Here is a 14,670-nt window from a genome sequence, read left to right as displayed (position 1 = left end):
CAAAGGTGCAAGTGATATATGAGTACGAAGATTAGTAACTTGATTTTGTATTAATTACAATATGTTAATCGTGATACTCGAGAAAGAAATGAAAACAATTACAAATGATTCGTGGGTTTACAATCCAACAATAAATTAAATAAAATTTAATGATAAAAATAAAACAAAAGGAAATAAAAAGTTTTTCAAACTATTTCTGCAATACGACATGAGTTGAAATTATAATAATAACGGATGATTTACGTGAAATTATCAAAGAAAATTCTACGAGAAAAATTATACCAATAATAAAAAAATAAATTATAATTTCAAGTATAATAGATAATTTACGTGGAATAATCAAAGAAAATCATACTATTTTTTAAAGAGTTTGAAAAAAAAAAAAAAAGTTAGTAAAAACCAACTTTCTAGAACTTTAGGATAAAAGCTTATAATTATTTGACTTATAAACTCTTCGATGTTTACTATGTGTGTAAAAATTTGACTTTGACTTATGAACTCTTGTTGACTAACTTATAAACTTAAATCAAACACTCTTTAATTGTAGATTAAGTTAAATTTATCTAAATTAGGTGATCTAATCAGTGATTTTTCTTGTTTTTTAACTTCAAACACCACCGAATAAAACTTGGTAATTACAATTTTATTATAACCCTATTTTATTTTCTTATCAAATTGAAATTTAGTTTAGAAAAAAAAAACATATAATTAAGAGAAATGATAAGGTAATTAAATATGATAATTACTCCACCCATTATTAATTACTTGATTAAATTATATCCTAATCAAACAATATTACATCACCCATTACGGAGGGCACGTATTTTAATTAGAGAGAGATTAATTTATATTGTATAACAATTTTAAAATATAATAATAATAATAATAATAACAACAACATGAATTCAAATTTTATTAATTAATACTGAATAATAATTATTATTATTATTTATAAAATAATTTAAAAAAAAATTGATCTAATTACTAAATTAAATTAAATTCAGTTTGTGTACTGTACGTATCATATGTGTATATAATTTTAATAGAATTAAATTCCTACCATCTCCCACACACAGCTGGTGCTTGTTATTGTTTTGTCGGCTCTCTCCGGGATATATGGAGGCAGCCCCACACGTTCATAATGATAAAAAAATACAAGTAATGAAAATAATGCTCTTAACAAAAAAAGATTACGTGAAATATTTATTATATGTATGTTAAATTTAACATATATATATATATATATATATATATATAGATTCCCACACACTCACACACACAATTACATACACAACTTATAATATATATATATTTTAGTAGTTTTTATAATTGGGCATTTCTACATTATTGAAAAATATTTTGAACTATGACCGAATTCTTTGAATTATTTGTCGTTTTATAAAGTTTTTAAGTTAATATGAGTTCGATTCATTTTGTTCGTATTAATAAGATGTTTTAAAATAATATTTTGACTGATTAACTATTTTAACGGGTTAATTAATAATAAAAAAATAAGTAGATTTAGTGTTGTTATATATAATTTTTAATATATATATATATATATTTAGTGGAAGGGAAGATACCAACAAAATAATTTTATTGACTAGGAAAAAATGTTTTTTTGATCTTATATATATATATATATATATATATAAATAGAGAAGAATCACAATTAAAATAACAAACATGTTATCTTAGTGTGAAATTCAAGAAATAGAGATTCTTTTACACTTGCAGCTGGCAGTGTACGTACAAAGTAGGCACCATATATATATATATGTATATGTGTGTGTGTGTGTGTGTGTGTGTATGTATAGGTTTTTGAGTCAAGTCAACAACGAATAATATAAGTTGTATAAACAACTACGTGCACTTTCTTCTAACTTACTTACACCTCTCTCTTTCTGTCATCGTCACTCCCTGAGATGCTCCTTTCAAACCTTCCATGAATGCTTCACCACCATCTTTAAATCTTTCTTTTACTAAATTTTCAATTTGATCCATCTGGTTTCAGATCTTTTAATTCAAAACTTCATATATGTATGTATGTATATATATATATATATATGTATGTATGTATATATATATGTGTATATATATATATATTCTTTGATGTAGAAACAGACACCCAAAGGGAAGACTTTTGTGTCCCCAAGCATTGGAAGTATTGCATATGAAATTCCAATCCTCGCATCACTTTCTCACTTCACAATCTGATACACAACTAGTCAACTATCTACGATTTCAGCCGCACACAAATCTAGAATATACAGTAATTATATATATATATATATATATACACACATATACATATTGACTTAGAAAATATGATAAACACAATCAATTATAATATAACAATTACATAGTACATTATTATATAAAAAAAGTTTGTTTCAAGAATCCTAAATAGAGTTAAAATAATATATATATATATATATATATATATATACATGTATTAATGTCAATTTTTAGTTCATACATAACCTTTAAAATCTTCTTGTTTTCTTTTATCATTAATTTAATATTTTATTTTTCAAACATATATGATTTATTTTTCTTACTATCTTGTGAGTATTGTGGAAATAAATTGTAAAAGTTAGAAATTTTAAGGGAAGAAATATATATTAAAATAGTGGACACAGATAATAATTAGAGTTTACATTCTTTACATAATAAATTGAAATTGTAATATCCGGACCCGAAAATTGAGTCGGGATAATTTTAGGAATTATGAATATATATATATAATAATTATTAAAAAAATGTTATTTTATTTTAATTCGATTGAATTTTAGAGAAAAAATAAATTAGGAACAAAATTAAAAATAATTTCGAGAAGAATACGTAAAAATTTGAGTTCGGATGGTATTTTTGAAAGAAAAATTAAAAACAGGAGGTCAAAGTGCAAATAAAAAAATTACTGGTACCTCTCGATTTAGTAAGAGTCTTACTCTCTTCATATCCTTATATCTGCATTTCACAAAAGAATGTTGAGTATCAGGTTGTATTTTAATATTTTTAAATCTTTGTGTAAGATCGGTTAATTGAAAATTTTGAATATTGGGTTCACGCATAGGAATTACATCTCTATAAACTCCTAGAGGTACCAGTAAACAGATAAAAAAAAAAAGTTACTGTTCTTGCTTACTTGTATATGAATTTATAATGTTATTTGAGTTATTGTTTTCATATGTCGATTTTGAAAACTTATAATGATAAGTATGAAATAAACGATTTTATGTTAAATGAATTTACCTAAACTAATGACTCTATTAGTTATTTCATAATTTTTACCAACATTCGGTTGTCCGTATCAATGATTAGTGTGACATTCTTATCATACTAGTATAACTCATCTCTCTTATTTAATCATTTCAGATCAATAAAATCAAGATCTATATCCTCAACAGCAGGAAGGTCGAGAGTAAAGGTTACCTCGGGGACTTCATCTGAATTTTCAGTGGAGGTTAATCTCATACAATTTTAGTTTCATTTTTGTTTATATTATTTTAATTTCTTTAAAATAGATATTTTCGTAGTTCTATTGGGCATATCAATTTACTGTATAATTCCGTTATTTTAATATATGAATATTCATTCCCTTAAGGTTTCGAGCCTTTATATAAATAAATTGAAGAATTATTGAAATTAAGAAAGAGGGTGTTGATAAAGTTAACGCCTTGATGGATACGAGTTAGTACTCTCTTGATCTTTACAATCATTAAATACGTATTATACTTTTCATTTTAAAAAATTTAATATTTTATTTTTATAATAAATTTATATTTAAACAAAAATTGAATAAGAGAGAGAAAAGGTTGTCATGGTAATAAATAAGAAGATAGTCTTATGGTTGACTTGGGTTTGTAGTTGATGATGTTAGGTGGTGAAGAAGAAGGAAAAACTAATTAACCTAATACATTTTATTACATTAATATATAATAATTTAAGTAAATAATTAAGGGTAATATATGTAACAACCCCGAAAATTTAAAATGGAATGTATATTAAAAATATCAAATGCGGAAGCGAAGTCAAAAATTCGATTAACACCCCTTACACTAAAACCAAAAACGTGCTCACAATATAAAAGATCAAACTACCTAAAGGAGAAACTTTAAAGTAAAAGCTACGAATATGACTATGGAGTCTTTAGGCGTCCCCTTCGTCGTCCTCATGCGGAACCGGCTCGGGAACAATGTCTTCCTGATCTGAAATGATTAAATAAGGAATGAGCTACACTAGCCCAGTAAAGACTCACGATATCTCACCGTCACGGAGGTAAAGGTGGGTAAAAAACATAAAAAGACCAATGGAGCATAATTTACAACAAATCCTTTTATCAATAATAAAACCTTTACCATTCACTTACCTCGGTGAAATTCACAAAACAATATATGAAAGTAATAACATCATCATCATCATGAAATCATATATAAACTGTATAACATAATACTTATCAAGCCTTTCGTAATTCAATCGTTACACAATATATTTTTCCCATTTACCAGCCCACTAGTATCCATGGGGATCCATAGGGGTCCCACTACCCGTTAACCCTCAACACTTGAAATCATATTCCAGGGTCGTCCCCATACCCCGTCCGGTATGAGCGCCAAAACTATAAACCTCATTACCCCGTCCGGTATGAGGGTGAAACGGGTCGTCCCCATACCCCGTCCGGTATGGGCGCCAAAACACATAAGATCTCCATACCCCGTCCGGTATGGGAGACCACAATCCCGGTAGGGTTCCCTACGGACCCGGTCCGTCCACCATCTCCCAAGATATCTAGTCAGGCTGACCACATTATACGATTACCCATTTACATAATCTTTCATTCTCTTTTTCCTCAGTCAGCATCATCAATCCACATACAAACAAGCAAAACGGTAATTTATGCCAAACAGACAACATACAGCATCAATATCTCAGTCATTCAATCCATAATCAATAAAACAGTAAAATATGCACACGAAACTATAAAATGAAAACATTAAATCTCATACTGCATTTAAAACTGTAAAACAGGTCAAATAACTGTTAACCGACAAACACACTAGACTCGGGCTCCATTAGCAACCTTAAGCAATTTCACAAATTCGTTGATTCATGAAATACCATTTTATCATTTATTGAACTTTAATACCGTGATAGGAAATAGGGTGAGGGGTCCTTACCCATTTCGGGGTCCGAACACGGCTTCACAATGCGCCTACAAGCTGTCCCTAATTTTCCTTGAATTTTTCTCGGGGAACTGAAACGCACTACTGGTACCTGCACGTGTTCCAAAAAATCCCAAATTAGGCCCAGGGCCCCTTTTTGGCCAATATCGCATTCCGGCACGGCGGCGATTCGCCTCGGTTTGGCCGTTTTCGTCTGTTTTCGGTCGAATTCGGCCACACTTGCATCGATCCTTGCGATTAAATAACTCTAGGGCCCTCGGGGGGCCAAAAAATTACGGAAAACCGAAGCTTACCGGCAGCGGTGCTCTCGGGTGCAGCAGCTCTCCGGTGAAGTTCGTGTTTTGGTGATTCGGCTCCGATCAACCTGTAGAGAAAAGAATGGTGATCACTGTGATATAAAAATTGCATTAAACGGAGGCCGGGAAGGGCCTCATCGGAGGCAAAAACTGAGGAGGGGCGCGGCGGCGCCGCTGGATTTCGGTCGTGTTTTCCGGCCGTTTGGCTAGGATTTTAGCTCCGATTTGGCCACAGGAGAAATCAGCATGGAAAAACGAGTCGGGGGTATGAAATTTACCTCGATCGGCGGTCGGAAATCCCTCCGGTGCAGCGGCGGGTGGCGGCGGCCGGCTTCTGGTTCGTCTTCTCCGGCGAGGGCAGACGGCTAGGGTTTTGTGGTCTGGTGTGGGGGTCTTATTTATACCATTTTGCCTTTTGATCTCAGCCGTCCATTTTGATTTAATCTGGGCCGTCCGTTTTTGATTGAATATGGGCCGTCCGTGCGATTCCATCTGGGCCGTCCGATCGCACGCTTGATCTGGGCTGTCCGATCGCGCATACGCGGATCGCCAACGTGGCCCGTCCCGGATCGATGTGTCTTGCAACGTGGCAGGTCCTGGTTGGCCGAGACTGCTGACTGAGTCTGCTTACGTGGCTGCTGACGTGTCTCCTCCCTTTTTTTTTTTTTTTTTCTTCAATTTCCCGGGCGCTACAATATAATAACTCTATTTTTAAATAAAATTTTATAACACTAATTTTACTATGTCTTTGAATAGTGTATAATAAATTTTTTTTTTGGAATATTATAACAAAATTTATTTAATTAAATTGGGGAAATTGTCATGAAAAATAATTGTCAATATTTAGTGAATAAAAATATCAATTACTTTTCAATAACACAATAACTAAATGTCATTTCATTTGTTTAAATTTAATTTGAATTTCAATGCAATTTTTATTACATTATTATTTTTTAGAGTATTATAATTCATGACCAAATCTTTCAAAGTAACAATACAAAATTCAAAGTATAAGCAAAGTTAGTGGGGTTGGGAGGTGACTGATTTTGAGGAATAAAAAGAAAGTGATGGATTATTTAGATTGAACTCAACTACATTTCGAGTTTTTTATTTTTATTTTATTTTTTATAATATATATTCGAATCGCATCGAATTTGAGTTAACGTAAAAAAAAAAAAAAAAAAAAAAGATTGACAGATTGAGACGAATTTATATTTAATATTCCAAAGCTCAAAATCGATTCAATATATATATATATTTTTTAAAAAAAAATTACCATAAATATTTAATCAATATAATTAGTATATATTATTACTATGCATAGATAAATATATTTTTAATTTTTTATAAATATAAATATAAAATATAATAAAATAGTATTAAATATGTCTGAATAATTCATAAATCCGACAAAATCTTTTAAAAATAAAACAAAAAACACCACTTTCAAAGTTTGGTATAGATTTGGATTTACTCTTTATTATTTCAAATTTAGTAAAATTCGTTTCGATTATGCTCGTTGTTATCTCTAAAAAAAAAAAAAAAAAAAAAAAAAAAAAATTGGGTAGTATGAACTAAAGAAAAAACAATAAAAGGGTGGAGTAAAGAATAAGTTTTTGAGTGGGAGAAATCATCAAAAAGTAGAAAAAGTAAAAAAGAAAAAGAAAAAGGGCCTGAAAAGATGAGTAAGAAAAGAGAAGAAAATTAAATATTTTTAGAAATTTATTTAATAATTATGAATTTGAGGAATATATTTTCAAAAAAAAAAATGAAATGTTTTTATAAATGAAAAGATGAAAAAGTGTATTTGCAACAAATTTGTGCACCTTATATTTACTGACCCTTAAAATACTTTTTATTATTACCAAAGTCCAACAGATCAGAGTGGCGCAGCGGAAGCGTGGTGGGCCCATAACCCACAGGTCCCAGGATCGAAACCTGGCTCTGATAAGTTTTTTCCACCCATATTTTATCAAAACGGCGTCGTTCGAGGCCATTCATATATCTGTCAAACCAGGTCGACAGTCCAACCTTGGCTTGTCCGTCGTGGACCCCACTGCAAACTTATAAGGCTTTGAATGAATATTTAATAATTCTCCAAGAAAATTTTCAGCGCATGATTATTTATTTACATTAAAAATGTGAACTTTAAAAAATCATCTTTAATAAACATATCTCACCAAGTACTGCACATTTGCATGTTAATAAGTTATATTTATCATGCTTTTAATTATTTTAAAAATTACAAAATATAATATTATTATAAACTATACATACATACATATATATATATATGAACAAGAAACTAATTTAGATTTTTCAGTCAGTTCCAATTGAAGAAACCAATCACCAATTCTTTAGCTCCCAACACACCTCCCCCCCCCCTCCCCAAAAGCAAAAGGGGTTAGGAAAATAGCAAGGAATTTGCTTTCTAAAAATCAATTTTGACAGTCGAACCAAAGGGTCCTTCTAACAGTTGTAACTCACATTAAACCGACTAAACCGAGGTCGGAAGAGATATCAAAATGAGTTTTACCTAAACTGGACATCAAAACAGTTCATTGACTGCCTCTAACCACTAACACAAGTGAAATCCATTCATAATTGATGCATATATGCTAAATTTAAAATCTTTGATTTCGGCAAAACCTATCAGAATCTCACCCACCACAGCCCTTACTCCATGCTATTAACCCAATCAATCAAGTACTTTGCACTTGATCTTTTGCTCCTTATTTTCCCAGCGAAGTAGAAGTAGGAGATTGTGACCATGCACTAAAATTACTCTTTCTTATTAAACAAAAACAGCAACAAACAACAAAGCTAAAACATAAATCAGGTTTTGCATTCACCAATGGTATTTCTTCGTAGCACCTGCACAGACCTAATAATTGATAACCAAAAGCCAGAGTACCTACTGCAGCGCTTACATCTAAAAAAGTTAAATAAGCACACAATGTGTGATCAAACTCTTCTAATAACGGTCGAAGGAAGTAGGTCGCCCTCCCCTGCTGGGACGATCATACGGACCAGGCCTGCCTCTGTAGCCTCTGCCATCATCACCACGTACTGGTCCCCCAGCTCCAAACCTTTCACCAGCCCCTCGCAGGCCACTATCCCTATCATACCCTCTCTCTTTGCCATAACCATTCTGTGGGTAACGATCTGAACTGCCGTACCTATCACTCACATAGCGATCTCCAGGTGGGGGATACCTGAATTATTGGTGAAGCACAATGTCAGATCAATCATATTGTTTTGTGGTTAATTCACTACTGACAACGAACATTAAGCTACAATGATAATATTCAGAAACAATCTTATAATTATTTCCTATTGGACAACAAGAGAAAACTAAATGGAAAAAGATTAGGCATATAAGGTGACATCGATTATAGACTGCCAAAAGAAACGTTCATCCGCTATGCTAAATGATCAAAGTGTCAGAAATCCCATACCTGTCGCTTACATATCGATCACGGCTTCCATATTTATCACGGCTGTCAAAACGATCCCTATCTCCATAGCGTCCTCCATCATAACGATCATCCACAAAACGATCCCGCTCACCAAAGCGATCCCGATCTCCAAAACGATCCCGATCTCCAAAGCGATCACCACGGCCCTCAGTTCCACCAAACCTAGAACGAGAAGAGAATGTACCTCCAGCTCCACCTCGATCACCACCAGCTGAAGGGCAATCTCTGGCCCAGTGGCCAGGACGCCCACACTTGAAACACTCATCTTCCCCTATACGCCTCTCTCCTCCATAGCCTCCTCCCCTGCCACCAGTAGAGTAGCCACCTCGATAGCCATGGTCCAAATCATCTCCCCCCATCTTGGGTTGGGCCTTATTCACTGAGATGGTTCGATCCCCTAATTCCCGTCCATGCATTTCCCTGATTGCATCTTCCATGGCTCGGCGATCTGCAAAGGTAATGAACCCAAATCCTCTTGGACGACCTGTATCTCTTTCCAACATGATCTGAACGAACACAACACTGAAGAAGTTGATGCCAAGCAATAGCACAAATGCAACTAACAGTTACTGGTAATACAATGCAGCACAAATAATGTATAAACTCCTACTTCAATATGGATTAGTACAAGAGAAGCAATAAAATCATATAATTCACAACCAAAAATAAAAAATAGGCATAACATCTAGTGCCATATAAGATTTTTATGATGTTTACTTTGAGAGCTTCATGGAGCTGTGCACATCCCATTCTTAGGAATATTTTTATTAAGTAAATAAGGATTTGCACAGAAATTCCAGAATAAAACTTAGGATGACACCATCGATGGATGGCTGGCTTCTAACTGAGTAAGGACAAACATTATCAAGCATAAATCTGCCTACCTATTAAAGATTAAGTAGCTGTCGATAAATTAGTACTCCGACAGACACCCACTCATTAGTGGCCAAGAAGTTTGCAAAGAGTGCCAAAAGAGAATTCTCTCTGCATATTCTCAGTCAACAAAAATCAACCATAAATCATGAAAACTTGCAGAATTCCACTTTCTCAGAAACCTCTTAGGTTTTGAAATTGAATATTGCAAACTGCTCTTTATACATGATTGTTTTAAAGATATCTTATTAGCTATTAGCTCATAGTAGGAACTTACTATACACCATATCCTTTCCATTAAAAGATATAGTCCATAACTGATTCACATGGTTAGCCAATATGTCAATCTACCTCCACTAGTCTATTTGAAAAGCTCCAGTGAGGCAGTCAACATATTCTTTTGACCATATCTTATAAATTACATTGCTGACAGACAAAACAACATAGAACTGGCTTCAATGTCAGAGATTAACTGTAGCAAAATGGAAGGAAAGAATATTAACAAATAAAGAATTCTATACCTGTTAAATATACTCAGCTGATAAAATTGAATGCATCAAAGAAAAGCATCTTCACAGACTACGAATGCAAAATAGCCATAGAGTTCAAGATCAATGTGGAATAGCATTAAAAGGGAAAAGTTTTATCTCAAAAAAATAAGCATTAAAAAGGAAAAGTTCCAAAAAGATCAATATGCAAAACCAAGTCCATGTGTTGAGTGCACAAGAAAAAGTAGCCAAATCTTCTCAGATTATCTAAGCAATATAAGGCAAAACTTAAATTGCAAACTGTTGTAGAACTGAATCAAAAGCAGAGTAATAAGCAAATAACTTACTTCTCCATATATTGGTAAGACATCAAAATTCTTTTGGTATCGCAACCAATTCTTAAACAAAAAAGAAAACTGCAAAACTCTCTCTTTCATCTGATAGCACGGGCTTTTGACCTCAATACCACACTTTATCCACAACATAAGCTCTAGAGACACTTAATTATCTTCATAGCAGACATGATCTCACCTAAACCAATCATCAGTGCTTCAATTATCAAATATGGTTGTACTTCCAACGGTATTGATTAGTTTGCATTAAAAAATATTACCAATTCACCATGTAATATAACTGGAACGTCCAGTGGGCATCCATCTTGCAGTAAAAGCTATTGTTTCCCAAAAGCAAAATGTCTTCTATTAATCATCTTCCAGCAATCAGTACGAGGTTTACATAACCATCCAGCACCATCAGCTTTTTTAATTAAAATTTAACCATAACTCTACCATCTCTCAATAGTTACAAGAATCAGTTCATGCATCCATTGGCATTGCAGAATCTAAGGACAGTGATGGCACCACTTCCAACTGATAGAGATAGCAAGATATATCTTCTGTTAACCTAGGTTTCAGGGCGTAGACTTCCAGTAAGATGTGCATATTCAATCCATAAATTATCAGGTTAGTTTCACATAGTGGACTTCAAAATACAGTACTCTTAGTGGCTAGCAGGAGAGATGCAAGAACGGAATCACTAACAGCTATAGACTCAGTTTAATCAGATTTTGTCTTTCAGGTTATGAAGGATTGATCACCCCACAGCAAAATCTTCTCGTCAACTCTGATGTGATAAAGCTACCATTCCTCTGCTCCAAGGAAGTCAGAACAGGAATGCTGCTGATTCTCCGTACCATGCAGAAACCAGTTCCACTCAGAATAGAGTTGAATCTTGAAAAGAAAAGGGCAGTTCCTGGTCCCGAGGGCTCCATCAAAGAGCAGTACGTGAAGGTACACTAAATCAATTTTCCCAAAAGGTATGACCCTCTATTCATCAAAATATGTGGGAGTAAGATGACTTGGCTGCACTGGAACTAATGGCAAAATCTTCTTGAAGCAATCGGAAAGTACTAACATTCTTTTAGGATGTTAAGATTCCCAACCCAACAAATCAACATACAAGTTCAAGAAAAATAGAAATCAGAATGCATAAAATCAAAGGAGGAATCACGGGCATCATGAAGCTGAGATGACACAAGAATCCTGGTATCAAGCAAAAGCAAACAACTGCTCCCTGAGAAAGTCTGCATCACCTTGTATGATGTCTACAAACTTGCTCCAAAACGATGCAGTATTCTTGCAGGCTCACTATCACTAAAGCAGTCAGAGACTGACATGTTGAAGAACAGACTGAGAGAGAGTTAAGCCAACAAGACTTTGCAACACAGAAGCCTTGTCGAATGCTTCAATACTACAAAGACCAGATGATACATTGGCAGCACAAAAAAACTGAGGCCTCTGGATCATCTGAGAAGGACATAGCTACAAATTATCCACAGTATGATAGGGATTAAGGCCTAGCTTAAATTTTTTCTCAATCCAATACCACAAAATCTTCATAACACATTCCAGCCTCAGTAAGCCGAGCAGAAAGAACATTTTTTTTTTCCTGTCGACTGATCAATTAATTTAGATCCTTCCCTTCCTTAATATAACACTTTTATGGATACAAGCAGTGAAAACTCAATTCAGGGGAGAAATAAATACATCTGAAAATGTGCTACATCATGTGACCTGCAGGTTAGGCAGCTCAGTATTACAGGATGGTCTAATTATGTCTAGCAACTCCCACCACTGGAATTATAACTCTTTCTCCCAGATGGCAGATGTAACAAAATCAGATAACTAACTTCAGCTGCTGTCCATAAACGACATTCCATATACCATTCTGTTATATGAATTCTTCCCAGGCTTGAATATATTTAGACCATTAGGAATAATCTATTAACAGAAGAAGCATTGAATTTCAGCAACTTGAGCAATCACTTTCACCAAAAAACGCTCTAAAAGAGTCCATTTACGGCATCTCAACATATCATAACCAGCTTTCCAGTAAAACAAACAAAGACAGGCAAACAAAAATCAACATCCTGAACAGAATAAAAAATATATGTTAAAAGAACTAAAACCAAAAGAATTCACATGTATGGGGATGAGAATGTCATTGGCTCAAAATATTATTATTCAGTTGAACCCAAACAAAGAATAAAATGAAATAATCTCACAATGTTTTTTCGCTTTCCTACTATGCCTAAGATGAATACTTACCCTGAACATGTTGCACAATGAGATGGATGAACTTCATTTTTCTAACACATACTATGATAACTTATATAAAAAGGAAAATAGGGGCTATATAAGCCCAGAATCTTGCTTATATTACAAAATCTCAACCACCCACATCAAGCATTTGGCTCTCGCAAAACTACTCAGCTAACTTGATGCGGATTAAGTAAAGATGCCAAAATATTCTTCAATTTTCTCGAGAACGAGTAAATGATAAACTAGCGCGAAAGCAAAATCATGTAACAGAAGTCAAAAATGAAAAGGAAAATTAGGGTGAAAAAGCCGGCGGCTACCTGAGATTCCACAATTTTGCCAAAACGGCTAAAAGCATGCTCAAGCTGTCTCTCTGTAACGTCCCATGACAAGCCACCCACAAAAATTCTGTTCTCTTCCTTTCCTGCCATCTCCGCTCTCTGTCTCTGTCTCTGTCTCTGTCTTTACGTATCTTACTCACATAAATTTCCTACACCAAACAAACACGAGCAGCAAAAAAATATGCATTCATTAAAGCACCTAATAAAACTTGACGAAAAAAAAAAAACTCAAAACCCTAATATCCCGTTTGCTTCCTTAGAAAATCGTTCCCTCGAAAACAATGCCTAGCTAGGTTTATGATAAGATTACTTTCAAAAAAATTGTTTATCATAAAATTGAAACAAAGGACTTAACAGGAAGGAAGAGCAAGATGATACCTTCTCTCTACCTGGATACGGAGAAAGATAAACTGTGAATTTTAAGTGAATATATGAAACCCTAGACAATTCCTTCAAGAACTGAATGGTTGTACCTTTTGGCAAAAGCGTCAACAGGTACAACTGTTTTATGCAGAGACCGAGAACCACTCGCTCCGACCCATTCTGTTTTGGGCTTTTGACCCGGTTCAATAAAATATTACCCCAAAAGAGGGATCAATTTCACCCTAAAGATGGAAATATATATATATATATTAAATAGAAGGCAAAAACAGTCTGGTTGCTGCCGCCATTGTAGGGAAAGCGAAAGAAGCAGAGCGAGCCACAGAGATAGTGTTTGTGTGGGAGAAATGAGGTTACTTACTCACAATATGCTATCTTCCAACATCAAGGGAGTGACCTGCGGGTTTCCTCTCCGTATCGAAGTGGAGCAAGTTGTGGAGAAGGAAGTTGATTTCAACGCCGATTTTCTTAGGAACATGTTCTCCAAAATCGATTGGAAAGCGCTGGTTGGGGCTGCGCGGACTATGGGTTATGGGGAGCTTCCCGATGAGGCGCCCGAGTCTTCGGCACTCGAATCATACGAATTGTTGAGGAAGTTCCATCATGCGCTTCTGGAGCTTCACCTGGTGGAGGGTGCTCTAGTTTGTCCGGAAACTGGAAGAAAATTTCCTGTAAGCAAAGGGATTCCCAATATGCTGCTTCATGAAGACGAGGTTTGAGAAAGATAATTCCTTCCAATATATGAAATTGTTAAGTACAATTAAATCTCATTAAGATAATCGTCTGTTATATTTTCTGTTAATTATCGAATTTTAACTTTATTTTAAACGAGTGTTTTGAGCAATCCTTGATTCTTATTTCTTGTATGTAAAAGAAACAATTTTCTACTCTTAAACAGTTCACTGTATTCAAAATCACCTGACAAGCTTGAAGCCGAGACCACTGAGTGTCTAGAAACCCATCCAAGAGTTATTTGCGATTGTCTCGGATTTTACAAGAGTTTATGCTTAGCCTTTGAAACCAAAGAAG

At 34.1% G+C, this 14,670-nt stretch overlaps 1 protein-coding gene, 1 non-coding gene and 1 pseudogene across 4 annotated transcripts; 2 read left to right on the top strand and 1 right to left on the bottom strand.

Annotated features, from left to right (window-relative positions):
• Positions 1-7,360: 7,360 nt before the first annotated feature.
• Positions 7,361-7,432, top strand: TRNAM-CAU (transfer RNA methionine (anticodon CAU)). The gene has a single exon. It is a non-coding gene; the product is annotated as a tRNA-Met (tRNA).
• Positions 7,433-8,253: 821 nt separating this feature from the next.
• ATRZ-1C (RNA-binding (RRM/RBD/RNP motifs) family protein with retrovirus zinc finger-like domain-containing protein) lies at positions 8,254-13,755 on the bottom strand. 3 transcript variants are annotated; one of them, XM_088212486.1, is made up of 4 exons: positions 13,639-13,755; positions 13,240-13,409; positions 8,941-9,467; positions 8,254-8,697 (listed from the first exon to the last, which is right to left on the bottom strand). In XM_088212486.1, the coding sequence occupies exons 2-4, from the start codon at positions 13,348-13,350 to the stop codon at positions 8,457-8,459; spliced, it is 879 nt and encodes a 292-aa protein (XP_088068612.1). In that variant the 5' UTR covers positions 13,351-13,409; positions 13,639-13,755; the 3' UTR covers positions 8,254-8,456. The 3 variants fall into 3 exon arrangements, with proteins under 3 accessions (XP_088068612.1, XP_088068610.1, XP_088068611.1); XM_088212484.1 differs by lacking the exon at positions 13,639-13,755 and adding an exon at positions 10,670-12,705 and having other exon boundaries at positions 13,240-13,390; XM_088212485.1 differs by lacking the exon at positions 13,639-13,755 and adding an exon at positions 10,670-12,601 and having other exon boundaries at positions 13,240-13,388.
• A 138-nt stretch (positions 13,756-13,893) lies between these two features.
• On the top strand, positions 13,894-14,485 carry LOC110814639 (multifunctional methyltransferase subunit TRM112 homolog A pseudogene; annotated as a pseudogene).
• The last annotated feature ends 185 nt before the right edge of the window (positions 14,486-14,670 follow it).

Source organism: Carica papaya, chromosome 2 (assembly GCF_054855325.1).
Source record: "Carica papaya isolate Zhongbai chromosome 2, ASM5485532v1, whole genome shotgun sequence".
NCBI lineage: Eukaryota > Viridiplantae > Streptophyta > Magnoliopsida > Brassicales > Caricaceae > Carica > Carica papaya.
This window is presented reverse-complemented; position numbering and strand designations above follow the sequence as displayed.